This window comes from Phoxinus phoxinus, assembly GCF_949152265.1.
Source record: "Phoxinus phoxinus genome assembly, chromosome: 21".
NCBI lineage: Eukaryota > Metazoa > Chordata > Actinopteri > Cypriniformes > Leuciscidae > Phoxinus > Phoxinus phoxinus.
In genome coordinates this window covers 26,511,926-26,538,866 of record NC_136896.1, presented here as the reverse complement: position 1 = coordinate 26,538,866, position 26,941 = coordinate 26,511,926, and the positions used below count along the sequence as shown (strand labels likewise).

Sequence of the window (26,941 nt, the reverse complement as noted above, 5' to 3'; positions counted from 1 at the left end):
CTACGCTTTGGCATTTTACAGACAAGGGACAGTCTTGTGCACTCACTTGTCGCTTGCATGTTCTCTCAAGTTGCCAAGATCGCAAGTGTGGGTATTTGGACAAGCTTCTTAACACACTTAAGTACTATTTTTTAAAAAGTGCACTGTAATAAGTAAGTTAATTTTAAAGTCCCCATGAAATCAAAATTGAAGTTTTTTGGCTTTAAGTGTGAATGTGTTAGCCTTATTGTTCTCTACAGTCTGCTCCAAAACAATGATCAAATTTGCATTTAGAAGATATAAGCATTCAAAACTTCCAGTCTCTCAATCCTGCCAATATGCATAAATTACTTTGATGACATCACTCTGCCCTATACATTTTCATTTAAACATAAAATAACAACGATTAGGCATTTAAAAACTTTACATTAATTTCACACTTAAGTATTATTCCCGTGACAAGTACTCTTTTAAAAATATGCTAAAGTCTGCTTCTTTCCACAAGGGTGCATGAAAGTACATTTCACCATCTAACAGAAGAAGTCATGCAGGTCAAAGGGATAGTTCACCGAAACATGAAACAATTGTCATTAATTACTCACCCACATGTCATTCCAGACCCGTAAGACTTTTGTTCATCTTCAAAACACAAATGAATATATTTTAAATTAAATCTGAGAGGTTTCTGTCACAACTACCTTGTCGCTTCAAAAAGTTCATAAAGAGATCGTAAAACTAATCCACATGAATCGAGCGATTAAGTCTTACAGGTTTGGAACCACATGAGCGTGCATTGATGACAAAAATGTTGCATCCAATATACTTTTTTTTTTTTACAGCCAATAACCAAATAGCATTGTTCAGGACAGAATAGTGCTGTGTGGCACACGTTCAACCCGTAACCTTCAGTGAGGAGTGAAAAACATTGATAAGGATGTTTGTGCAGTCTGTGATGTAACGGGCCGCAGACTCTCCAGGCCAACAAGCGCATAAACAAAATGTTCTGCACTTTGGCCGACTACGCCCATCACAAACCCCACAGAAGAACAAAATTTAAACGTCTATAAAAGAGGTTAGAGAAAAGTAGGCAAGGAAAGTTAATATTTAAAAGGAGTCCTCAGGAGGAAAATTAATCAATATGGATGTTTTTTTGTTTTTTTTGGAAAAGTGAAATATTTTATTATAACAAACATTTGTTAACTAACCAAACACAATGTAAGAAAAATTCACGTTCTAAAAGAACTCAAACCCAATTTAATGAATTAATTTGTAACATAGGAAGCCAGTGCCCACTGGATCTGAATTTTTTTTACAGAATTTGGCTTTTAAGTAGAAACAAACAACATCTCCACAATGGGAACATTTATTCTTTCATTATGCAACAGCATGTGCAGTTAAAGTAGTCTAAATAAATGCATGCATAGAATTACATTGTTAATGGATAAATAAAAAAAAAAGAATTACAGGCCTATCATAGAGACAATATTCCATAATTAAAGTCATAAAAATATGCCCAGAGATATCCTTGGCTTAGCACTGTATGTAGGTACTTATAATCTACGTTCAGTATATAACATAATACAATATAATGGTACTCAAAAATCGGCTTTATACAGCCGATTTTTGCTAATGTTATTTATGTGTCCAATTTAAAAAATGGATCTAATCTAATGTGTAGAATCTGTTCTTTGTTCAACTAAAGCCAGGTTTTGGTAAGACGTCAATGTGTAGCTCCAAGTATTCTAAGTATAATAGTTGAATGGTGCAATAACTCGCTTTGAGATGAATGATCCCTATAACGGCAGTCATAGGACTATGTACAGAACACAGTCGTACTGTATGTCCAGATCATGACTGAGGGACCTTTGAACATGAGATCTGAATGAAAGTTACTTAGTGAATGGGCCAGCCTCCTTTAAAACCATTCACAGATAACAAGATATGCAGGGAGGCTCCATAATATGAAGACTTGCCAACAATATGCTCAAATAATCTTGGAAAGATCTAAGTGATAATTACAGCCACATAAATTCATCATAATCATGCGATAGGATTCGAGAGGAAAGTTCTGCTCTGACAACAATTAAATGTCTCATAATGCAGAACGGAACCATTTTTATACAGCAAACTAAAATCACAGGACAGTTCAAAACAGTTTATATGAATGTGTTTAAGCAAATTATCGCCAAGACTGGCATTTTGTCATTATTTTGTGTGTATTTGACTGTTTAAGTGAAAATATATATATACATGTGTGTACACACATTGTATAAACAAAAACTTTTATGTTGGATGCAATTAATCGCTATTAGTATCCACCCATCCTGTACATGCTATCTGAGGTATTTTTTTAAATGGCGCACTGCAAAATCGTTTGCTGAACAATTGCATTAAACTTGAAAATCGGTTGCAATGCAAAACCGCATCAGTCAAACTTTATGGTTTACCATTCCCCAAAGTTTCACCCGAATATTGCACTACATGTCCTTTTCATGCTTGTTTTCATGTGAAATCCAAGATATCGCTCCAGGAACAAGTGCAGTGGGAAGCACCAAAGCAACAGCGCACTTGCCGAATGACAGAAGGTAGAAAAGTATCTGGTTGCTTGAGGAAAATGTCATCTTATCCAGGAGCTGCAGCAACACCAAAGATACACCAATACACCCTGTCCTGAAAGAGACGCTGCGGTGTTTCTTGCTTCTTGTTTCATTGTAGCGTGACAGGTGAAGACCAAGCCCCAGCCCGAACAGGGTGCCCATGTTCCTCAACAGGCTGGCGAAGGGCGAGGAGTCCATAAGGACCCAGTCTGGATTCACACACCATTTCTGGGCCTTTGCCAATGTCCAGAGCAGATCCACACCCAGAGCTTTCAGGAGCACATATAAGCCCACAGCAAAGAAGAGCAGGAACAGCGTCACGTTGAAGTACTTTCTCAGACTTGCGTTGTAGATCCACTGCACTCTGGAGAATGTTTCTGCTACAATTATACCTGGAAATAAAAGACCAACAGCTGTCATTGTGTCTGGAAGCAACATGCACTGTAAAGTAGGGCTGTAAACGATTAATCGCGATTAATCGCATCCAAAATAAAAGTTTGTGTTTACATAATAAATGTGTGTGTACTGCGCATAATTATTTTATATATATAAATACACACACATGCTATATATATAAGAAATATTTGCATGTATATACTGTATATAGATTTATATATAATTTATATTAGATCTAAATTATCAATATTTTATATATAATAACAACACATTTTTCTTAAATGTATACATGAACGTGTGTGTATTTATATATACAAAATAATTATACACAGTACACACACATTTATTATGTAAACACAAACTTTTATTTTGGATGCGATTAATCGTTTACAGCCCTACTGTAAAGTAAACTGTAAAGTAGTTGCTCATTTTTTTTCCTCCTGGATCTATTAACTTATTAAAAAATACATAAAAAAATTGTATTTATAAAATGACTTGAATACACCTCTTGTATGATGAGCATGTTTTTAATTTATCAATTGAAAATCATTTTGACAATTTTGGGGAGGGTGGTACAACTGCCCTAATATCATAATAAAGGAGAAAAAGCTTCATTAATAGGATGGAATTCTTGGAAATAACCGAGAAGTTTGCCAAAATCATTTATTATTATTAATAAACAGAACTGGTTCACTGCTTATTTATTTGAAAACGTTTCGCTTCCAAATAACTGTGTGTCAAGGTCAATAAGCCTGTCAATATATTAGATAATTACCAGAAAACGACCGTAAACTAAAAGTTCTGGAAAGGATTGTTATAGATAATAAAAAAACAAACAAAACAACAACAACAACAACAACAACATGGAAAACGTGTTACATGAAAAATAAACATGAACTAAAATAGTTAAATAGTAAAATAGTTGCCAAAGCAACATTTCTTGATGTAGTATTCATTTAACTTAATTTAACCTGATGTAGTAAAATATCTAAAATAGTATTATAATAGTATATCAATAATGAAATAACACTGGTACAGGTTGTGAATTGTCATGTGGTGCAACTCCCATATATACATACAGTATATAGATATATATTTTTATAATGATTTACTTTTTTTATAGTCACTACTTTTTTAAATATTCTTTAAAATGGTATAAACGTTTGATCCTTATCATAGCACAATTTAAAGAATTATATATTTTTTTGAAATGTCCTTTTTTCATAATGTAAACTCTATGTCATTGACCCACTTATGAAAAAAGAAGACACCTACCTGAAATAACTCCACTGATAACTTGGTGTGGGAAATGGGCTGCCAGATAGACTCTAGACATGCACACCAGTAACTCCACCAAACCCAGAAGCATCCAGAGCATCAACTGTAAAAATCTAAAAGCAGACATTACTGTATACTTAAACATTAAGCCCTAAAACAGTTAATTTCTTGAGATGATCAGGCACAGACTCAGACTCACCTATAACTTAAAGGTGGCATTTTTCTTTCAGCAACAATGGAAAGCACTGCTGTAACCATTACATACCCGACTCCTGCAGAACCCATGGCATGACCCGACGGGCTCCCTGACAAAGGAGAACCAAACAAGCACAGTGGTGAACACCAGGGTTGTGGAAAAGTAAGGATTACAATATTGCGTTACTGCCTTAAGTAAAGTAACTAATTGAGTTACTTAGTTACTTTTTATGGAAAGTAATGCATTACGTTACTTTTATGTTATTTTTTCCTGATCTGGCCTGGGCTTGCGTTTTCGTTTTTAATACCAATTTTTTTTTTTTTTTTGACAAATGCAAAGGCCTTTCACACCATAAGTGAGCAATAAAACAAAGAAATGAAAGACAAATGTGATGCTTATCTTAAGTTATTTTTGCTTATGTATGGTTGAATGGGATACAATACTACAATATGACCATCATCAGGGCTCGACAATAAGGACTGGGGCCTGCGTAAACGTCGTTCGGGACAGTTGACACGACTGTCACTTGCCCGATCAGGCCAGTGCTGCATCACGAAAGTTTATCATTTGCACATGTTTTAATATTTAGTATTTAAATATTGAAGCACAGGAAGACGCGAAAGAAAACTCAATGCAAAAGTGTGAGAAGTTTGGTGAGCGGCTTCTCAGACAGTGTGTGAATGCTGAATTGAGCTCTTTTCACATCTTCTCGTGCTTGAATTCATGTCTCTATCACGTCTTGCGCATATTCACACAAAATTGCGTCAAAAAATGCTGCCTCGGCAAGTAAACAGTTTGTACATGTAATATCTTATGTGAACATAAAAAGTTGACAATTAAAACATGTGTGTAACAGTATTTTGTAGCTCTTAAAGTGACAGCAGCCTAATATACTATACCTGCTGCTGTCTTTCTTTTATGTCAATCAAACAAAGGACAAAGAAAAACAATCAGTCACTGCTCTCTTTAAAAACTTTAATAAGGATTAATCTACATTACTACTATGCAGACTATGCAGTGCTATTTTACCTTTAATTATGAATTTTATCACCTGAAAATTATGGTTTGATTTACCTGAAAAACATTAAAAGCAGTGTTTACTTTATTTGTATGTTTGTACTATTGTAATTTGTTTATTTATTCTTATTTAATTTCTGACTGTTTGTCTTTAACAATATTTTAAATGTATGAGTTAGGCTTAAAAAAATTGCTGAGATTATTTATCACAACTTAAAATCCAACATTGTTTCAACTTTAAAAAGTATGTGTTCATGCTTGACTTAAAATATTAATAGTAAATTAACTTTAGTTTAGTTTGGTTAAAGGTTGTGTAGGTAAGAATTGTCTAAAGAACTTTTTTTCAAATTGGCTTAAACTGTCTTTATATACCAATACATAATTAAAATGTAAGTACTTTAAAAAAAAGAGTATAAAAATTGAGTGACTATAGTGTATTTATTCTTCAAAAAACACAGCTCATTAATTCCATTCGGGATGAAACAAGTGATTGGCTTGCGCGACTGTCACTCTCCGTCGCCATGACTACCGCCGCTATTATTGGCTCTGCCCACGTGCGCGCAGTCGCGCACCCGTTTTTAGGTGGGAGTGAATGGAATTAATGAGCTGTGTTTATTGAAGATTAAATACACTAGAGCCACTCAGTTTTTTATACTCTATTTCAGAGTACTTGCATTTTAATTATGTATTGGTATATAAAGACAGTTTAAACAAATTTGAATAAAAGTTTTTTTTAGACAATTCTGACCTACCCTACCTTTAAGTTGGATATTTAAGTTATCTGCGTGCATATAAACGCGGTGATGCAAAAGTGTGTGAAATTCGATGTAGTATGCACTCCAGGCGGCTAGGTGGCAATGTGAAGCACCGAAAGTGAAAGAGACGCTGACACTGTTTTTCATGTTTAATACAGCAAAGCTGCTGCTTTAACCCTCGTTGCTCTTCGCGTTTCACTCAAAATTACAGATTTTTTTGGTCAATGAAATTAATACGATTTAGTTTGATAATGTGTTGTTATTTTCCTGTACTGGCGCATGCCTGTGACGTAAACGCATACGTGGCGAGAGCCGTGAGCAGATCGGTGCCTTCATAGATATACGGGTGCCTTCACTGTCTAGCAGACTTTTGCGTTTTTACCCTTTAGACAGGGGCGCGATGGTGAAGCGTTTTTAGGATTTCCACTCTGGAGGGTGGTTTCACTTTTTTAAAGTTTTTAAGCCCCAAAAACGCCGTCGCCGTCTAAACGAAAGGCACATATGATAAAATATTTCTACGTTTTCACTTGAGAGCGTTTACTGGTTTACTAAACTGGTTTGCTTTGGCTGGTTTATTGGTTGGTTTTCAGACCTGTGAACCAGTTTAGGCAAAATACCAGCAGCCATTTAGATAAAATATCAGTTCATGCAGGATATTTATGAGCCATGTTAATTAGTCCAGAATACTAATTCAGGTCAAGAATGAATGGAGACTTGGCAGCAATATGTGTAATATTACTAAGTAATATGTGTGACTTGACTCAAAGACGGCCCTTGAACTGGAACAGGATGATAACCAGGTGCCAGATCCATTTCCACATGAGAGATTAGATCAGCAGAATAGATTAGTTGAATTACATAACTACTCGTGTACAGAGTAGCAGATTTTATTTGGAGCTGTATTTCATACATTCTGTCATTATAAAGTAATAAGAAGGGGATATAATGTACAGTCAGCCATTTATTATTGCAAAAATAAACCCAGATTGGGAGGCTTTTATTGAGCCATACTGACCGATTAATATTATCCTGCTTATTGAATGACAGCTTACCAAAATAAATTAATAAACAGAAATGAAATAATGATTTGAATTTAAATTAAGTTTATTGAGTGAGAAGAAAGAGACTTGTAGAGAAAAACGAGAGATTATGGTCAAGTCATTATACAAAACTATGACTAAACAAAATCAAGTATTTCGGATAGCTGTGCAATACATATTGTAATATACCTGGTCCAGTTTCACAAGTGATGGGGAATTGTTGCAGTTCAGGATGTTTTATAGGGCCATAAAACTTAGTCTCATTCACCCACCAGTACGGCCTCTCACCGAAAAGCACCCTATGAATATATCATATGTATATAAAAAGTCATGGGAGGGAGAATAGGAGCACAAAGATAACATAGAACACAATTTAATAATTGATTTAATAATAACTTAAATAATGCATGTTTAATATGAATATAAATAATATAATACCCGGTTTAACATTCTAATTACAGATTAATTACAACTGTAATTACAATATTTAAAAAAAAATACAACTACAATGTAAAGATATGTACACAATAAGTGCATTGTTTCATTCATTTAAATGTCAGTAGTAGTTAAAGACATTTAATGTAAAGTGGGTCAATATTTTTTGATAATGCACCAATTTATTATGTACCAGCTTAATCGTGTCACATAATATTTTTTAGTTCAGTGATCTTTTCCCCTTAATATGTTTTTGATTAAGAATGCGCAAACCAAAAAGCATCTCACCACTTCAGGACGAGGTTTAGCCAGTCTCCAACCACGGCCACCCAGATGAGTTTAACTCCCACGTCTCTGCGCAGATGAAACCAAATGGGGAAAAACACAAAGAACGTGGTGTGGAGGTCCGCCACCGAGGAGACCCACTGGAACAGATTCTCATAGTCCCGGTATTCTGTCTGCAAACGGACAGCTAGGTTCACCCCCCAGCTGTGGAGCAGGTCCATCTCTGTAGCCTGAGATCGGGACGGTCACCCTGGACAAACGCGCTCGAGAGGGAGGATAGACACAGGGTGCAGGGATGGGGATCAAACCGCAGATATGAAGGCAGCCTGCCAGGTTTCGTCTAAACTCGGACCCCAGTTTTCTGTTCTAGTTGGACTTTAATCAAGGCTAGATGCTTTGGTTTTGTTTGCACGCTGGCTGGAGAACTCAGGGGCCCTCGGTTTCATGAGCTTTGACCTGTGATGACGCCGATGAGGCAAACGCTGATAAAATGATGAGTGGACACACCGATTTGTTTTGTCTTTAGTTTCATGGAGCATGATGTCACTATGATGACATCTTAAAGTGACGCATTTAATGCAAATGACACTACTTTAATGAATTCTGTCTGGCTTGTTTGACAAATTCATTGATCCATTCATGTTCTGACTTGTGACATTTGGTTTTGTTGTACTTCATGGTGTTGTGTTCTTACAAACAGATGTTTATGGGCTCTTCCCTGGGGAAAAAAAGCACACTTTAGCATACTTAATCCATAAATACTCGAAAAACAGTTTGCGAAAGGTACCCGGACGACCTACAACTGCCGAGATTCGAAGGACGCTTTACTATCCCATGAGGCCACTGGAGAGGATTTGTGGATGGTAATGAAGCGCTGATAGGTCACCTGACAGTAACAACATGGTGGATGTAGTACATACGAATTTCATTCATACAACCCATATTCATACTATACAGAAATGTTTTTTTTTTTACATTTGCGAAGTAAGTTTAAATTCAAATAATATGCGATTTTGGACGCACCCATAGGATACAACACTCCATTTCAAAGAGTTTTGTACCAGCAAACACCACTCTCTTGACATTACCTATCTATTTTGTTAGATGTAAAGATGGTCTGTAAATATATTTGATCAAGGAACATCTAATTGAAGGATGAACAAACATCTCAAATATCAGCAAGAAAAAACCTGATTGCAGTTTAGCTCGTCATTTAAGCATTACAGATCAACTTAATGAATGATTTACTTATGTAACACACATGTAAACAAGCAACTCAATGCAAATCAGAAACTGCCTATGTAAGCAGCCAACTGAATGCCTGTCTTCGAGTGATAGGTTCCCACAGCTCTGAGATTATCTCTGGAACAGGATTCCCCTTCTTGTTTGTGGGAAATTTTGCCCTTTCTCAAAAGTCAAAATGACGTAGGTCTATAGATTAATTACAACACATGTTTGTTTTGGCAAAAAAAGAAAGTCAAATGGACTACTAAATAAAATAAATTAAAAATAATACAAATAAACAAACCAAAAATAAATAACTTGTTTTAAATTAAGGAATTATTTAAATTGTAAAGTATTTTTACTTTAAGGTGGTATTTGCAATGCAGCCTCTAAATAATTTACGTGGATTTAAATAGAAAACAAAATTTAATACTTAAAAGTACATTTTAAATTGAATTTTTAAAATTACATTTAAAAAAAATTATGCCTAGGGGAAATCTTATTGGTGCTAAAATAGGCTTAATTTTCTTAATGCTGCCACTTTATTAGGTACACCTGTTGAATTGCTTGTTACCACAAATATATAATCAGCAGCCCTATGCATTTAGCATGTAAACATGATCAAGACGATCTGCTGAGCATCAGAATGGGGAAGACATTTGATTTAAGAGACTTTGAAAGTGGCATGGTTGTATTTCCGAAACTGCTGATCTACTGGGATTTTCACGCACAACCATATAGGGTTCACAGAGAATGGTCCGAAAAATAGAAAAATATCTAGTGAGCGACAGTTCGGTGAGCAAAAATGTCTTGTTGATGCCAGAGGAGGATGACCAGATGGTTCATTACAACCGTGCAGAAGATCATCTCTGGACGCACAACACGTCAAACCTTAAAGCAGATGGACCACAGCAGCAGAAGAACACACTGAGGAAACTGAGCCTACAATATCCTGGTTTGATGAGTCTAGGTCTGGTAGGGTCAGAATTTGGAGTAAACATCATGAAAGCATGTATTCATCATCCCTTGTCAGCGGTTCAGGCTGCTGGTGCTGGTGTAATGGTGTGAGGGATATTTTCTTGGAACACTTTGGGCCCTAAGCATTTTTAAATACTACAGCCTGAGTATTGTTGTTGGCCATGTCGATCCCTTTATGTCAGTGTACCATCTTCTCATGGCTACTTCTAGCAGGATAATGTCACAAAGCTCAAATCATCTTGTTTCTTGAACATGACAGTGAGTTCACTATTACTCAAATGGGCTCCACAGTCACCAGATCTCAGTCCAATAGAGCGGCTTTAGGATGTAGTGGAACAGGAGATCCACATCATGGATGAGCAGCCGATCTTATCATATCAATATGGACCAGAATCTCTGAGGAATGTTTCCAGCACATTGTTTAATCTACGCCATGAAAAAATAAGGCAATTCTGAAGGCAAAAGGGTATCCAAACTGTTACAAGCTAGCTGTACCTAATAAAGTGGCCGGTGAGTATAATAACTAATATTTTACTTAATTGTAAGAATCACGCATAACCTATCATTTTATAAATTGTGCAAATAGATGTAGACTTGTAATAATTATAACAGATATATATAAAACAAAATCCAATTCCAGATGTTGACTGAGGCCTTATGTGTTTTTGAGGTCACAGCTGAGTTCAATGATTCACTGCTACGTCTTTTCTATGTCCCTTTTCTCCTGAACTTGTTTGTGCGTTATCTCTTCTGACAGGACAAACATGCTCTTAACTCTAGCGTTTTTTTTCTGTTCCACTCTGTGTTTTATTACACATGTGCAAGGTTCAAAGATCGGTTTGTCCATGCGTTGTGGTGGTGGGCCTGCTAGTATAAAAACCACAGGCAGGTGGTGGAGGACTATCACTCTTGACTAGCTCTACAACATGAATACTGTGATGGATACAGTGCACGGGTTCGGGGTGAGTAGCACCCAATATCTGCAGACCCATTACAAAGACGCCCAAGGATGGTTTCTTTTCGTCTCCTTTGCGGCAGATCTGAGGAACACCTTCTTCATCTTCTTTCCCATCTGGTTCCATCTGAAAGAATCAGTCGGCATCAAGCTCATTTGGGTGGCTGTGATAGGAGATTGGCTCAATTTGGTATTCAAATGGTAAGCGAAGCCAAAAATGAGTCAAATTAAATCATGAATTGACAAAAAACATGACTGTTAATTCATCTATTCAAGGATCCTGTTTGGAGAACGTCCATACTGGTGGATCCACGAGACTTCCTACTACATCAACAGCTCAGCGCCACATATTGAACAGTATCCCATGACGTGTGAGACTGGCCCAGGTGCGTCTTCCTCTTCTAGAAGTACCACACTTGTCCTCCTAAAACCTGTTTCATCCTACATCAAAAGACCACTTTGATCACTTATCTGCTTCTTGATGCAGGCAGTCCATCTGGTCACGCTATGGGCGCTGCTGGTGTTTACTACGCGTTGGTCACCTCCATCCTCGCCATAATGCTGAGCAAAGAGAAGAAATCACCCTCCAAGAGCCTGTAAGTCAATCTTTAGCATCATTAGATTACTTTCACATCATCAGACGCTTGTTTCAAAATAGATTGTTGCTTCTGCAGAATACATTTAAAGTTTTTTTTTTTTAATCAGATACTTGCGTGGTTCACTTTGGACACTCTTCTGGATGGTCCAGGTGTGTGTATGTCTCTCTCGAGTCTTCATCGCAGCTCATTTCCCGCACCAGGTTTTCGCAGGCGTCATCTCAGGTAGGAATCTCACAAAACCATCATCAGTAGATGAAACTTCAATTTGTCTACTTAAAAATGTATCTGTGTTTTGTTTTTTGATCTGAGTGCTTCAGATTGCGCTTTTCTTGTGAATTGAACCCATGACCTTGGCATTATAAAAAAAGATTTTTTATGTTTTTAAAAGAAGTCTCTTATGCTCACCATTTATTTGATAAAAAATGCAGTAAAAACAGTAATATTGTGAAATAGTATTACAATTTAAAATGCCTGTTTTCTATTTGAATATATTTAAAAATGTATTTTATTCCTGTGATGCAAAGCTGAATTTTCAGCATCATTCCTCAGTGTCACATGATCCTTCAGAAATCATTCTGATTGGCTGATTTAGTGAAAAATGTATCAATGTTAAAAACAATTTTTGTTGCTTAATATTTTTGTGGAACCTGTGATACACTACCATTCAAAAGTTTGGGATAAGAAAGATGAAAGAAATACATTAATACGTTTATTCAGCAAGAACACGTAAAATTGATGAAAAGTGACAGTAAAGGCATTTATAATGTTACAAAAGATTTATATTTAAAATGTAAGCTTTCCATTCATCAAAGAATCCTGAAAAAAAGTCTCATGGTTTCCACAAAATAAGTAAACATTCTTCAAAGGAACTATTGTTTATTTTATGCACCGATTGAGCATACATTTTGATATTGAGCAGCAAATCATCATATTAGAATGATTTCTGAGGGATCATGTGATGAAGACTGGAGTAATGATGCTGAAAATTCAGATTTGATCACAGGAATACATTACAAATTGTAATAATTTTTCACAATATACCGTAACCGTATATACCGTAATTTTAAACAAATAAATGCAGCATTAGTGAGCCTTCTTTTAACATAAAAACATTGTAATTATTCCAAACTTTTGACAAGCTATATACCCGTTGAGCCACTGGAGCACAAAAGAAATGTGTAATAGTCTCAACTAATTGATTTGTGTTCTTTACAGGCATGATTGTTGCGGAGGCTTTCAACAGACAGAAATGGATCTATAGTGCCAGTCTAAAGCATTACTTCAACGTCACGCTGTTCCTGCTCTCGTTTGCGGTAGGCTTGTACGTGCTCCTGAAAGCTCTGGGTGTGGATCTGCTCTGGACCCTTGAGAAAGCCCAGAAGTGGTGCGTCAACCCAGCCTGGGTCCATTTGGACAGCACACCGTTCGCCAGCCTGTTGAGGAACATGGGCACCCTGTTCGGGCTGGGACTCGGCCTTCACTCCCCACTGTACACGGAAAGCAAGAAGAGCAGCAGCGCTCGTGTCAGGATCTCCTGTATCGTCGCCTCTCTGTTTCTTCTGCATCTCTTCGATTCCATCAAGCCTCCCACACACACGGCCGCTCTCTTCTACCTGCTGTCTTTCTGCAAAAGCGCCACTGTTCCCCTGGCCACGGTCAGTATCATCCCGTACTGCGTGTCCGGAGCCCTCGGTTTACAAAGCAAGAAACAGCTTTAAGCTGAGAAAGAACTATACAAGACTGTAAGCAACTGCACAACTATTTACAGTATTTCAGACTAGCACATTTTCCAGTTCATCCTATCAGTCATCAGTCAAGGAACACTAACGGATGAACAACTTGCCTGTTTAAATGTGTTTTCTAACTAAGGGATGCAGATAACTAGTTTAAGTTAAACACTGCTGTATTGTATGTATTGTTTATGATAATGTGTTGTGTAGGAATTGTGAATTTTAGAATTTCTAATTTTATATCTTAGGGGACGTTTGCACGACACCATTTTCAACTAAAAATGGAAAACTTTATGCGTTTTGGCCATTCATTTACACGAAAACGCATTTTGGATTCTGAAAACGATACCGTTATCGTCTCCAAGTAAACTACAAAAACACAAGTGTGTGAAAACGGTGATGTCATTCGCATGCGTATTACGTGTTCAGTCTATAGACGCGTACTGTTTCTTTAAAAAAGTGACATCGCCAACTACTGGCCTGGCAGCAGAATACAGCGTTTTTAATCATTTTCGCCGATCCATGTGAACGGGGATCATTTTGACAACGTTGTCGTCTGTACGTGAAAAAAACACACGTCGTGTAAACGTCCTCTTAGTGCTTTTGGATCTAGATGAAAAGGTCTGGTATTTGACAAAGAAGTAAGTTCTTTTTTGAGAACTGAAATAATAAAATATACTACAGTATATATAGGATGACAAATTTTGTCCCAACTAAGAGGTGTTTTTTGGATGTATTTTCTGTAATATTCTATTTTTTTGGAAATTCTTTAGGTCTTTTTTTAATAAAACTCTAAAAACATTTTCTTTTCACTTGCATTTTTTAAGGGTACATTTTATAAAGAAATCTATAATGTGTATGGAAAAGTGTGCAATTCAGTAATACAAATTCATGTAGTCATTAAAATGGCATGCTGCATAACACTTGGAAAAAGTTTAAAATACAGGTTAAAAGAGTTTTAGATCCAATATTAAGCACACAAAAGCATTTAGCATCAGCTACCCATCCGATGAACCAAAGCATCTTCAAGAAAACAAAATTTGAGTCAAGCATGCTTCTCATTTGATATGCACTGTACAGCCATTCCATCAAAAACTAAATGCATTTGAAGATTGAAGTTTGTTTCATGTGTTTAGCAACCTAAAGTATTGAACATTTTCAGTCTTCAACCAGCTTTACTTCTGGTGATCACTAGCTCTATACAATAAAACTACAAAGAATCCCTAAGACCGAAACGACTGTTTGGGACTATGGCCCTGTTTACACCTGGTATTAAGATGTGTTTTCAATCGGATCACAAGTAGATCGGGAGACACAATCCCGTTTACACAATCCGTCTCTTTTGTCCACTTTCAACCACTTCTGTCCTGATTTCTTCGAGGGGAGGGTGGGTTGTATGGGTTTTTTCAGATCTTTCATTCTAATGGGACAAAATAAGCTTGTCCAATTTACAAATGAACGCGGCCAGAGACGACGGAAAACCATACAGAAAGCATCAGCTTTCATTTCCGCTCTGACAGCCGCAAGACCAGCCGAACGCTGTGAGTGTGTGTTAGAAATCAGGAATGGAGAGAACACTGTGCTTGGTGTGTTTCATCTTCAAACCAAACTCGGGTCTTCAGCCGACAAAGTTTAAATCCCGTCTGGCTTTCCATAATGTTTCCGATTAAGTATGGAGTCTTTTGTGGCTGTTGGAACGCATTCGACCACATGAGCGTTCACACTACGAAAGCAATCCGCTCGAATGAGTTTTCGTCTACCTCTGAAGTGGTTGATAGTGGACAAGCTCAAAACATATTTGACCCCATTTATACCCATATTTAGCATCATCCACTTGTGATCAGATCGATCAAAATGCACCTTAATACCAGGTGTAAGAGCCTAAATGTACACACTGATTTCCCATCCCTATTTTGTGACTTTAAAGGGATAATTCACACACAAATAATAATTCTGTCATCATATCATCTTCTGAAGACTGGGAGAATAGCACATTATTTAATGCAACCCAATGATTTAACGCAGTGTATTTAGATTAGAGCTGCTGTCCTAATATTATTCATATCCTTCCCACAATAAAACGTGATACATTTAATTCAGTATTTTCTGTCAATCTTTATTAAGAACCAGTCAAACAGCTGACAAATAATCAACAAATCATGAGCAATATGGTAATTTCCGAAGGGTGTGTATTACTTGCATAAAAAACCCCCCTCATAGATACAGTAGGACTCCAATTTACACTCTCTCTAAATCAGCTGTAAGCTTAACAGTATCATTTAGTTTCCTACTTTATTTTGAATAAAAATCAATTAGTATAAAAACTAAACTTGCACAGGCTATTTAAACTGAAATAACTGAAACTATTTAACATGAAAAAACTTTACACGTTAGTAGCCTTAAAATTATTTCGGTGTCACTTTACGTAAAGCCATATATATATATATATATATATATATATATATATATATATATATATATATATATATATATATATATACACACACCGATATATATAAAATGCATTATAAAAGTATTTTAATCCATTAATTATGCTTTGTATATAATGCACCTTTTAATGCATTGTTAACCAGAGTTATAATAAATTATAATACTTATGTTACGCCTTTAGAAAATATAATGCATTAAAACACATGACAAACAACCAGTTTCACATGTAACAAGGAATCTGCAAATATTGTAATGCATTATAACTCTGGTTACAATTATTCATGAAAAAATATAATGCATTATAACACATTATGAATACTTTTATAATGCATTATACATAATGGCTTTTATGTATAAGATCATTATTTCTGAGACAATGATACACCAATCTATCATTGGCCTGAGACAAAAAAACGTTAACCAACAAAAAGGGGGAGGGGAGAAAGAAATATAAATTACTTTGGATGGACAGGAAAAATTAATTGGCTGGAGTACTTACTGTACAAAGTGATGAAGATGATGAGTATACATCACAAGGTTTATTAGACATGCAGCCAACATCCGGGACAGCATGTAAAAATGTAACGAACAATACCGGACACTGAAGTGAGCACAATGAAGAACTTAAATACACAGTGATGATGAGTCAATGACGAACAGCTGTGATGATTGGTGGTGGTGTCCATGGTGACTGATGCGTGGCGGGAAACTAGAACAAGAAACACACATGATGAACGTAAACAAAACAGAAAGTCCAAGAACCTAACACAAACTGAACGTGACTGACACTTCTGTAGAAATGGAGCATCTATCAACTAAAGGTGTAAAATGAAGTTTTGAGACGCATTGTGTGCTTCCATGCACTCTCTAGTTTTGATGCGCTTGATGCACATGCATCATGATCAGTCTGGATCGTCATCAACGCACCTGTGTGTCAGCATGTGTCTGCGGTTGTGTTACTCCTCTCCTGCGGTGAGTTTGCAGCTATGCTCCCGCAACAAGGACTCAGCCTCTGCCCTCTTCACCAGACTGTTGGCTTTACCCTGGTAACGTCCAGCTTTTCCAGCTCCTTTACCCTGCAGCAGCTCGGACACCCTACACATCATGACACCAACAGGGGAGCATTTCATTCAGAAGAGCGGCACCTACTGGAAGCATCACTACACAACACAATTCTGCATGCAACAATTCAATTTGATTTATTACAGGGAGTGTAAATACTTCTGAAGCTAAGGGATAAGATTAGCAGAAGCAACACAAGTTGTAGACAGTAAATAAGACGGAAGAATGGTAAACGCTGATTTTTTTTGTTCCCCGCTGAGTTTTGTCTGTAAATGTGGTGCATGTTTCAAGCACAACTGCTTACAGTGACTGTAATTTGAATTATTTTCTATTATTGTGGCATCAAGTATTTAAGATATGGTAGTCACAAGTGGGCGGTCCTCTGCCAGGTTAAGTTGCCACTCTTTCTAAGGCCTCTAAATTATTAACATCATAAAAATGTAGCTGAAAACCCTTGTACACAATCGACTACATCGAATCTGTTGTCTGACTGATAGTTTATATTTTAAGTAAACAGCCTTTTAGAATAATCGTAGTACACGTGCTTTTGATGTGATCTCTTTACTGATTTCTGAAGTAAACATAAGAATCATTTTTTAATAATAAAACATGATTCAGGCTTTTGAAGAACATTTATTTGTTCATCTCGTAATTATCTTTGTAATGCATTGCATTATATCTTTTGGTTTCACAATAAAAGCTAAATAGCTTTGGTCATAAATCTAAGCATTTTAATATCATCTTAATACCATATTACTGGGAGATATAAAGTGACGACATTGCATTTTATATGCATTATATGCATTTTATTCAAGTAGTCTGTTATACTCTTACGTTTTTGCCATAAACTTTAAATATTGGCAAAAATCATTTATTGCATAAAATTCATATTTTTTTCCTTCTCGTGTGTAAGCTCCATATTCTCACAATAGTATATGAAGCCTGATGGATCAAATATGATGCTCAATAAAACCACATTAGCATTTTTTTTTGTCTAAAAGTTGATCTAAATAAAAATTGGTCCATTTTTAGAAAAAAAAGAAGATATTTTCCTGACTATTATTTCATTAAAAATTCTGTCATTACCGGTAATTACTCACCCTCATGTCGTTCCAAACCCGTGAGACTTTCATTCATCTTTGGAACACAAATTAAGATTTTTTTGATGAAATATGAGAGATTTCTGTCCCTCCATTGATCAGCGAACATAAACAGAAACTCAACTGAACTTGCTTGACGCTCGAGAACAAACCTCATTGGTTCTTGCTGAAGCTCAAACGTGCTGCGTAACACGACAATGAACCTCATTGGCTGTCGCACGTGAAGCGAACATGCTTGAGCTTCTGTTTGCCACAACTGATGTGTGTGTTGATGAATGTTTATACGTGAATAAAAGCCAAAATGCAATCTGTTCATGATATAAAGCGATTGAGTCTCTTCAGAAAATTCATATGGATTAGTTTTACGATCTCTTTATGAACTTTTTGAAGCGTCAAAGTGGTAGTTGCGTAGCTGTCAATGGAGAGACAGAAATCTCTCAGATTTAATCAAAACGAACTTCATTTGTGTTCCGAAAATGAACAAAAGTCTTATGGGTGTGGAACGTAATTATTAACAGAATTTTCATTTTTGCGTGAACTATCCCTTTAACAGGGTTAAAAACTAATTGCCAGTACGAAAAGACTTAAATTAATATTGGTCTTACCGAGGTCCCACTTCAGTGACGATATTCTCAGGCCCTGCGAGCAGGAACAGTCCTGCACCCTTCTCCTCACCCACGGTCAGGAAGATCACTGTGTCCTACACAAGCACAGAAATGGACGTGTCAATCTCCAGAATCTGTGAATAACACTGCACATACTGCACATCTATTCCAGGGATAAAAGATGTGGTTCACCTGAAATCCAATTTCATTTGCGATGATGTTCATGAACTCATTATCACCATCTTTGCTGTGAAAATATCACCAAAAGGCAGAAAAGGTGATAAATGGACTGACATTTTCAATGTTGTCCTAATATTTTCATGTTGAATATCTTGTTTTTTCTGGAATTACATCAGGTCATGGAAGTAGAATGGGTTGAGAACGGCATTTATTGCTGATTTAATTCCCTTATAAACCTTTAAAGTCACCATGAAATCAAGGTGCCGTTTACAAGACACGGGTTTCCACTAAAAACGGAAAACTTTTTGTGCGTTTTGGCCAATTATTTATATGACAACGGCGTTTTGGGGACTTGAAAACCCACGTTTTTGAAAACGATGCCATTATTGTCTCCATGTAAACTACAAAAATCTGAATTTGTGAAAGCGATGACGTCATGCACACGCACTATGTGTTCAGTTTATATGCACGTAGTGTTTCTTTACAACGTGACATCGCCAACTACTGGCCTGGCAGCAGAATACAGCGTTTTTAGTTGTTTTCGTTTTGACAAAGTTGTCGTCTGTACGTGAAAAACACAAAGGAAAAATGTTTCCGTTTTTAGCACATCGTTGTCGTGTAAACATACCCAGAAATTGATTAATTATTTAATATTGCAGCTGTATTATAAATTATTTCTTTTTGGACATATCCTTGTAATCTTTAATCAAAATAACTTTCTAGCAGGGACTAGGAACACAATCGTCCAATAGCAAACCACAACCATCCGTTGATCCAATCCATATCCGATGGACAAAATCAAGCCCCGCCGTACATTTGATCTTGTTCGAGAAGCTGTTTCACTCAGATATAAGACTTTAACAGATGTTAAGCACGCACTTGTGTAAGGTGAAGAAGTTTTCTCTGTCCGGTTTGTTTTTGAAGTTCTGGCCGATCAGAACAGCCATATCCCTCAGGATAGTAAGATTACTCTGTCACAGGAACACACAGGGTAATGATTAATATTTGTTAAAGTGAAAAATTAATCGTTGACTTGTTCTACAGTAGCTTACCTTCTGAAGACGTTTGACCGTCTTTTGTAGCTTGTCCACGGCATCAACATGCTCATCAGCCCCTGTCCTAATAGACCACACGAACAAACGTTAGTTTGTCGAGGAGAAGCAGACATGTCACCTGATTCAAAGGAGAATAACTCACTTGAGGAGGCCGGTCAGAGATTTCTCAATGTTGTAACTCTTCTCAGCATACTTTAGCACTCTGTTGCCCACCATGAAAATCAGATTGGTTTTGTTCTTCTTCCCTTTTTCAGTCCCCAAAATCTTTATAATCTAATGAGCATGTAAAAACAATTTTTGAGTGATTAAACAGCAGAACATCACTGAATAATATACTAAGACTATCGCTGACAGGTTAAGTTGGGAGACCTGTGCTAGACAAGGACATAAGGTCTGACCTGTAGGTGACTGAGGTTGGACACATGAGTCCCACAGCACATGTTGGCATCTACGCCCTCAATGTCAATGATCCTGATGGGTCCAGCAAGGTCGTCAGGAAGACCACGGCTTCTTACCTGTTAAAAAAAGTTATTTAAATGTGACAGTAAAGACATTTATAATGTTATGAAAGGTTTATATTTCAAATGAATGCTGTTTTTTTTATGTTCTATTCATCAAAGAATCATGAAAAAACTGTATCATGGTTTTCACTAAACTATTAAGCAGCACAACTGTTTTCAACATTGATAATAAGCAATGCATCTTGAGCACCAAATCAGCATATTGTATTTTTTTTTATCAAATAAATGAGCATGTGAGCATGAGAGACTTCTTTCAAAAATATAAAAAATCTTACCAAGCCCAAACTTTCGAACTAGTGCATATTATAGTTTTAAGTTTTGAATATGACAGATAATTCACTGCCTGTCCAAAAAAATAAGTCACTTTTTGGATTTAATGCTTAATGCTTAAATCAAACGCTTAAGAGTCAATGATTGGATCATTATTGCAGTGATTACTATGTTTCTACCATGTTATATGTTTGGCAACAGTTTTTCTAACCATAATTGATCGAGTGTGTAGCTTTTCATTTCTTAAACAACCATTTAGGAAGACACACCATATAACATGCTAAAAAACATAATCATCACTGCAATAAAGATCAAATCATTGACGCTTAAGCATTTGCCTGTTTAAATCCAAACAGTGACTTTTTTGGGGGCAGGCAGGCATGCTATGGTGTGATTGAATTACTGAAAATTATTCATTGAAATACTGAAGATAATTAAGTCATTCTGTATTCTATATATATATATATATATATATATATATATATTCACATGACTTTGGGCTCTACAACTTACAGTGTATAATGTAACATGTTCTGTTGGGAATCAGAAGATATCTGCCGTTTTAAAGCCCGATTAGATTTGACTTGTATTCTTACATACCTGCTTAGGTAAATGTAGTATTTGAGCTTTCTAATAAAGACTAAAAGTAGATTTGTGAAGATGCACACATGCCTTCTCCACAGCTGGATCATCAATGGACAGAAGGTTGACAGTGACTGGAATGTGTGCGCGAATTTTCTCATTCACAGCAGCCTCCAAAGCCTCCATTTCTCCGGGCTTCACCGAGGCTGTGTCCAGCTCTATGCTGCTCCGCTGACGTCCCAACTCCCTGTATTTTTCATAACCAGCATGCTTTAACATTTGATAATCTAATTTATCATTTAATATATCCTACTAAAGCTCTTACCAAGAGGTAGTTTTGTATCCAAACATAGTCTCAGCCAAAGCGGTGATCAAGTGCTGACCTTTAAAAAAAAGACAATATGCATGAGATAAAGTCAGTTTGAGCTTTATTTAATTCTATAAATCCTATTGTATCATAATTATTTGATACACAAATTTCTAAGGCCTCTAAATTATCAACATGGATTGTAATGGTTGTACAATCTAATGATTTTGTACTTTTTTAGCATATTTAAGGTCTTTTAGTTTAATTAAAAACATTCTAAACGTCCCCCTTTAGATCATGGTACATGTGTTGTTTTGCTTTGAAATTGTGAATTGTGAATGTAACTAAAAGAATAGCTTTTATATTGTTAGTAATATTTCTAGATTAACACTTACTGGACTGAAGCCACTTGGGTTAACTTAATTCTCCATACATAATCTTTTAGAAAAATCATGTTGAAATGTGAGTATCAAATATGATCTATCAGGCTATTGAGGAACTTATTCCTTATTTAAATATAATCTTACTAAGACATACTGTATTATTGGGAAATAGTTACAACTTAAATTTTTACATGCATTTTATGCAAGTAGTCTGCTATTTCTATATTACAAGCTACCAGAATTTCACCATATGAAATGAATATTAGCAATTGCACCAAATTGCGTATTTTTATGAATACAACTGAGGTGTTTTTTCCCTCTTCAAGCTTCATATGAGATTTATATTCTCCTACATCACATAGTATATAACCCATAAAAGCTAGCAAATGTTTTTTAAAATTTTATATTTTGTCTAAATAACCTGTTCAATAATCTTTTCCACTATTAATATATTTCATAAGTCAGGTTTTGGTCCTCCCAAACACATTCCTTCCTTCCTCACCCGAATGCTGCTGCATGTGGTCAAACCGTCGCTGCCAGTCCAGTTTGATGTGGACCTCCTGACCCTCCTCCAGGGCAGAGCTGATGAAATGCACAGCCTCAGGACCCTGTCTCACCACACGCAGGACCGGGACACCTCCGACCGTCCCATGATCATCAGGCTGGGAATAAAGAAAATACATCAATCTCGAATCAAGCTCATGCTATACAAATATATATTTAGGGATTGTTCAAACATTGTGTCTAGTTACCAGCACTCAAAAAAATACCTCATCAGTTGAATGTATATTAATCATGTGGCAAATTTCCACATAACATTATTACAATAATAAAGCTGTATGAAATCATGTCTGTTGGATGTAATCAAACTATTTTCTATCTATCTATAGCTTGACATTAGAGAAAGAGTCCTTACCTGTCCTCCACCCTCTGGAAACAGAATAGTGTCTTTCAGATTCACATTAAAACCCTTCAGCTTTTCCTTTTTCCCATTATTCTCTAGTTTTAGTTCTGCAGGCACGCAAGACACGACAGACGTGTCAAACTGTAAAAGGCAAGTGGACAAACAAAAAGGACATTGACTTTTTGGTTTGAATGTATGTAGCTGACCTAAATATTCCTGAAGTGACAAATGCATTTTTACACAATATTAAACATACACTCTTGATTAATATCAAATCAACATGTGCAATAATTATACATGAACTGTATGCAGATAAGTACAATCTCTGCAGCTGTCACTGCTAGACATGTGCTGTCATTAAAAACACTGTGTTCACACATTCAGGTAATTAATGCCCTTCAAACACTGCTCTGACGATACAAATGTCTTAACCCTTCAAAGTCTATGGGGTTTTAAGTCCGCCTGGCACTATGTTGACATTTTGGCTTCTGGAATGGTCAATATTCATAGCAGAGTGAAGAGAGACATATTTCTGGATTCTATAGATTCTCAGCTACAATGTGGATGCATTGACAACACACTTCTTGAGACACTTGTATGTGTTCTAATGTGATATATCATCAAGGAATACAAAAACAGAAGTTAAATATTTTTGTTTTTATTATATAAAAATATAAAAAATAAATTAATAAAGGATTTTACAACAAATATTTATTCCTCAAAGGCTTTAGAACACCTGCAAAAAAAATTGGGTGAAAAAAAATATTGGTATAAAAATATAGGCCTAAGCGGTGCTGGGTGGAAAAGGGCGAGCGGTCGGGGTCCTGGGTTCAGCAGATGTACTCGGCTGCTCTGTGGTTTCCGGATTTAGACTAAAACACACAGATTTTGTCATTAGTTTAGATTACCACATATCAAAAGTTGTACAGCCTTTCTTATAATGAAATAAAGATTAGCTAGTCATCATCATGTGTGCATTTTTTACATCCAAGTCATAGGACTTCTAACTACAAAATTATTACTGGAGCCTTCATCATAGTATTATATGCACAGAGTAAATACAATGTCTAAACCAACCAAACCCCCTCCCATGTAGACACATAGTACAGGCCTTAGATAAGGCTTACTGCACCATTATTTCTAAAAAGCTACAATAAAATTTTACCTAAAAAACATTACAATAAAATGCACAGAGTAAATACAATGTCTAAACCAACCAAACCCCCTCCCATGTAGACAAATAGTACAGGCCTTAGATAAGGCTTACTGCACCATTATTTCTGAAAAACTACAATAAAATTTCCCTAAAAAACATTACAATAAAATAGACAAGCAAAGTAAACGAAATAGCTTATAAATGAAGATGGACTTACGTTACATGCGGCCAAAACGCACACATTATTTGATGGCACTCATTATTTGATTACTGCTCCGTTATTTCTGAAAAGCTAAAATAAAATAATTCTACTAAAAAAACGATACAATATATAGGCTATTAGACAATATATTATCAGCAATATAGCATTCATAATACTTACTCCTCAAATGGATCGATTCCGTCCAAGATTTGATCCTCTTCCTCCGAATCAAACCGATCTGGATCAGATCCATTCTCACTCTCATCGCTGTCGGCAAAAAGCATTTCAGCAACTTGCTCGGCAGAGAATCTTCGTTGTGCCATGTTTTCTTTGAAAATAATCTTGCCAAGTACAAATAAGCGTATCTGATATATCTCCAAATGTGCGCGTCCAAAGACCGTGTATAAAAAAGTTGCGTCAGCAAACAATCCGGCTATCACAGGTGGAATTGATTTCAAACCCCTCCCCTTTTTTACGTTCCTGGCCCATCTGACAACGTCATTTTTTGTTTTTGGTCTGTGATTGGTTCACACACAGATCTGTGATTGGTTCACACACACCAACAGCATTTTATATCATTAGATAGAATAAAGTACAATTTCCTTGTTTTGCGGTAAAATGCTATAGATTTGCACTAAAATACGGAAGGCTTATCATTCGCGAAAGTCAACACTGTCTATGCAGACGAATGTCAGCTTTTTCATAAAAAAAAAAGTAAGTTAATACCTTAATCCATTCCAAAGTTATTAATAGATATGTCAGGGGTGCGCACTTTGACGCTCTAGAGCGTCAGTCGACTTTGAAGGGTTAAAATCTGAAAAAGCCACATACCTCCTGCAAATAACTGTCCCTCTGACACTGAAAAGCCATGGATTTCTTCTTCTTCTTCTTCTTTTCGATTAATGGCAGATTGCAACCATGACTATAAGGTGCATACCGCCACCTACTGTACAGGAGTATGTAACATGAGCTACATTGTAACTATATCATTAAAAAAAAAAAAAAAAAAAAAAAAAAACTAAATCCTACTATATATCCCTATATTTTTAAGATATTGTACCACTGCTTCCTGAGTATCATTAACCCCATCTCCTACTGTTCCTATCAAACCTTCAAGATTCCATTCTCTTCCTGCCTGTCTTATTTTTAAATTTAGACTCATTCTCTCCTCCCTGTATTTCCTACAGCGTAGTAGTACATGTTCAACATCTTCTTTTGACCAACAATCATAACAGTCCTCTGTTTGACTTTTGCCTATTAAAAACATTGTTTTATTTAACCCTGTGTGATCAAACCTCAGTCTGGTTAAAACGCACTCTTCTCTTCTATTATTTCTAATTACACCCTGTGCATTAACAGATTTTTGCAATCTGTAATAATTCCTTCCACATTTATCCACATCCCACCTACCCTGCCATTTCTTCATCATTTCTTTTTTAATTATTGCCTTAACCTCACCTTTTCCAAGGGGTATACTTATGATATCGTTTATCCTTGTTGATCTTTTTGCAATTTTGTCTGCTCCCTCATTCCCTTTTATACCTATATGAGCAGGTACCCAGCAGAATCTCACATCTATTTGTAGTCTCCGTAATCTATATAAACTTTGTTGAATTTCTAGCATTAAATCTTCTCTATTAGATTTCATATTTTGAATACTATAAAGCACTGATATAGAATCTACACAACATATCACTCTATCTGGTTTAACTTCCTCAACCCACTGCAATCCTATAATAACTGCCATCATCTCTGCCGTATATACTGAAGACTGATCAGGTAATCTTTTCCCAATACTTAAGTGCATTGTTGGTATATACACTCCTATTCCTACCTTATCCTCTTCATCTTTAGATCCGTCTGTATACACATCTAAGTAGCTGTAATATTTGTTCCTAATATATTGACTTGCCAGGTACCCTTTCCGACTCTCTTCCCATTCATTTTTAAGTTCCAATATATTTAAATCTATCTCAGTTTTTGGAAACAACCATATAGGGATATTACTAATAGGTGTAGGTGAATTAATCCAAATATTATTTATTCCATATTCCTCCGATTTTGCTTTGGTTACCCATCCAAAGCCATTACCTTTAAAAGAACTATACTCCCAACATTCCTGAATAATACTCTTTGCATGGTTTCCATTCCCACATCCCTTTAAGCGACTCCAATATGTAAGCATGAGTTTCTCTCTTCTCAGATCTGATGGTACTTCTCCTAACTCTACCTGTATTGCTTTAATTGGTGTTGCCATGGATTTCAGCAAACGAAAGCACAAGTGATCTACAGTCGCCACCAAAAGCTCAAACACAGCCCATTTTTCAAAATAAAAGTCTCTTGAGTAAACATTGTTTTTACTTTCTTTTTTCCCCATGTAGTTTATTTCTTTCTGTATATACATATAATTTATTATATATATTATATATATATTAAATATAAATTATATAAATAAATATAATCTTGTGACTTTTTGCCCACAGCCACTGTTTCCAAAATAAAAGTATTTTGATCAAACATCTAGGTTTAAAGTTTTTCCCATGTTGTTTATTTATTTCTGTAAACGTGTATGTGTGCATCTGTGAATCTATACATCATGTAACCTAATCTTGTATCATTGTAAGGCATTTTGCCATAAAGCTACTTCAATATTTGTGTGATGTTAAGTTAAATGCATAAATAATTAATTTAATAATAAA

The 26,941-nt window shown here is 36.0% G+C and overlaps 3 protein-coding genes across 3 annotated transcripts; 1 reads left to right on the top strand and 2 right to left on the bottom strand.

Moving 5' to 3' along the window:
* Nucleotides 1-1,141: 1,141 nt before the first annotated feature.
* g6pc1a.1 (glucose-6-phosphatase catalytic subunit 1a, tandem duplicate 1) lies at nt 1,142-8,332 on the bottom strand. The gene is made up of 5 exons (XM_079594474.1): nt 7,982-8,332; nt 7,448-7,557; nt 4,450-4,555; nt 4,248-4,363; nt 1,142-2,968 (listed from the first exon to the last, which is right to left on the bottom strand). The coding sequence occupies exons 1-5, from the start codon at nt 8,197-8,199 to the stop codon at nt 2,457-2,459; spliced, it is 1,062 nt and encodes a 353-aa protein (XP_079450600.1). The 5' UTR covers nt 8,200-8,332; the 3' UTR covers nt 1,142-2,456.
* Nucleotides 8,333-11,065: 2,733 nt separating this feature from the next.
* g6pc1a.2 (glucose-6-phosphatase catalytic subunit 1a, tandem duplicate 2) lies at nt 11,066-14,265 on the top strand. The gene is made up of 5 exons (XM_079594997.1): nt 11,066-11,336; nt 11,412-11,521; nt 11,623-11,731; nt 11,841-11,956; nt 12,950-14,265. Exons 1-5 carry the CDS (start codon nt 11,107-11,109, stop codon nt 13,450-13,452), a joined length of 1,068 nt encoding a protein of 355 aa, XP_079451123.1. The 5' UTR covers nt 11,066-11,106; the 3' UTR covers nt 13,453-14,265.
* Nucleotides 14,266-15,564: 1,299 nt separating this feature from the next.
* On the bottom strand, nt 15,565-26,547 carry aarsd1 (alanyl-tRNA synthetase domain containing 1). Its single transcript, XM_079594996.1, has 14 exons — nt 26,507-26,547; nt 25,074-25,119; nt 22,897-23,025; nt 22,483-22,642; nt 21,616-21,673; nt 21,381-21,537; nt 20,316-20,432; nt 20,060-20,190; nt 19,915-19,981; nt 19,742-19,833; nt 18,875-18,929; nt 18,683-18,777; nt 16,843-17,010; nt 15,565-16,624 (listed from the first exon to the last, which is right to left on the bottom strand). Exons 2-13 carry the CDS (start codon nt 25,110-25,112, stop codon nt 16,872-16,874), a joined length of 1,239 nt encoding a protein of 412 aa, XP_079451122.1. The 5' UTR covers nt 25,113-25,119; nt 26,507-26,547; the 3' UTR covers nt 15,565-16,624; nt 16,843-16,871.
* Nucleotides 26,548-26,941: the final 394 nt, after the last annotated feature.

What these genes read in the sequence shown, in the direction of transcription:
- g6pc1a.1 (XM_079594474.1), bottom strand. Translation starts at nt 8,199, where the DNA reads ATGGACCTGCTCCACAGCTGGGGGGTGAACCTAGCTGTCCGTTTGCAG. An exon ending in CTAAACCTCGTCCTGAAGTG is followed by an intron (nt 7,558 to 7,981) that starts GTGAGATGCTTT and finishes ATATATTCATAG; the next exon opens with GGTGCTTTTCGGTGAGAGGC. An exon ending in CACTTGTGAAACTGGACCAG is followed by an intron (nt 4,556 to 7,447) that starts GTATATTACAAT and finishes CTCCTTTGTCAG; the next exon opens with GGAGCCCGTCGGGTCATGCC.
- g6pc1a.2 (XM_079594997.1), top strand. Translation starts at nt 11,107, where the DNA reads ATGAATACTGTGATGGATACAGTGCACGGGTTCGGGGTGAGTAGCACC. An exon ending in CTCAATTTGGTATTCAAATG is followed by an intron (nt 11,337 to 11,411) that starts GTAAGCGAAGCC and finishes CATCTATTCAAG; the next exon opens with GATCCTGTTTGGAGAACGTC. An exon ending in GACGTGTGAGACTGGCCCAG is followed by an intron (nt 11,522 to 11,622) that starts GTGCGTCTTCCT and finishes TTCTTGATGCAG; the next exon opens with GCAGTCCATCTGGTCACGCT.
- aarsd1 (XM_079594996.1), bottom strand. Translation starts at nt 25,112, where the DNA reads ATGGCTTTTCAGTGTCAGAGGGACAGTTATTTGCAGGAG. An exon ending in CCACATGCAGCAGCATTCGG is followed by an intron (nt 21,674 to 22,482) that starts GTGAGGAAGGAA and finishes TTTTTTTTAAAG; the next exon opens with GTCAGCACTTGATCACCGCT. An exon ending in AACTTCTTCACCTTACACAA is followed by an intron (nt 18,930 to 19,741) that starts GTGCGTGCTTAA and finishes ATATTTTCACAG; the next exon opens with CAAAGATGGTGATAATGAGT.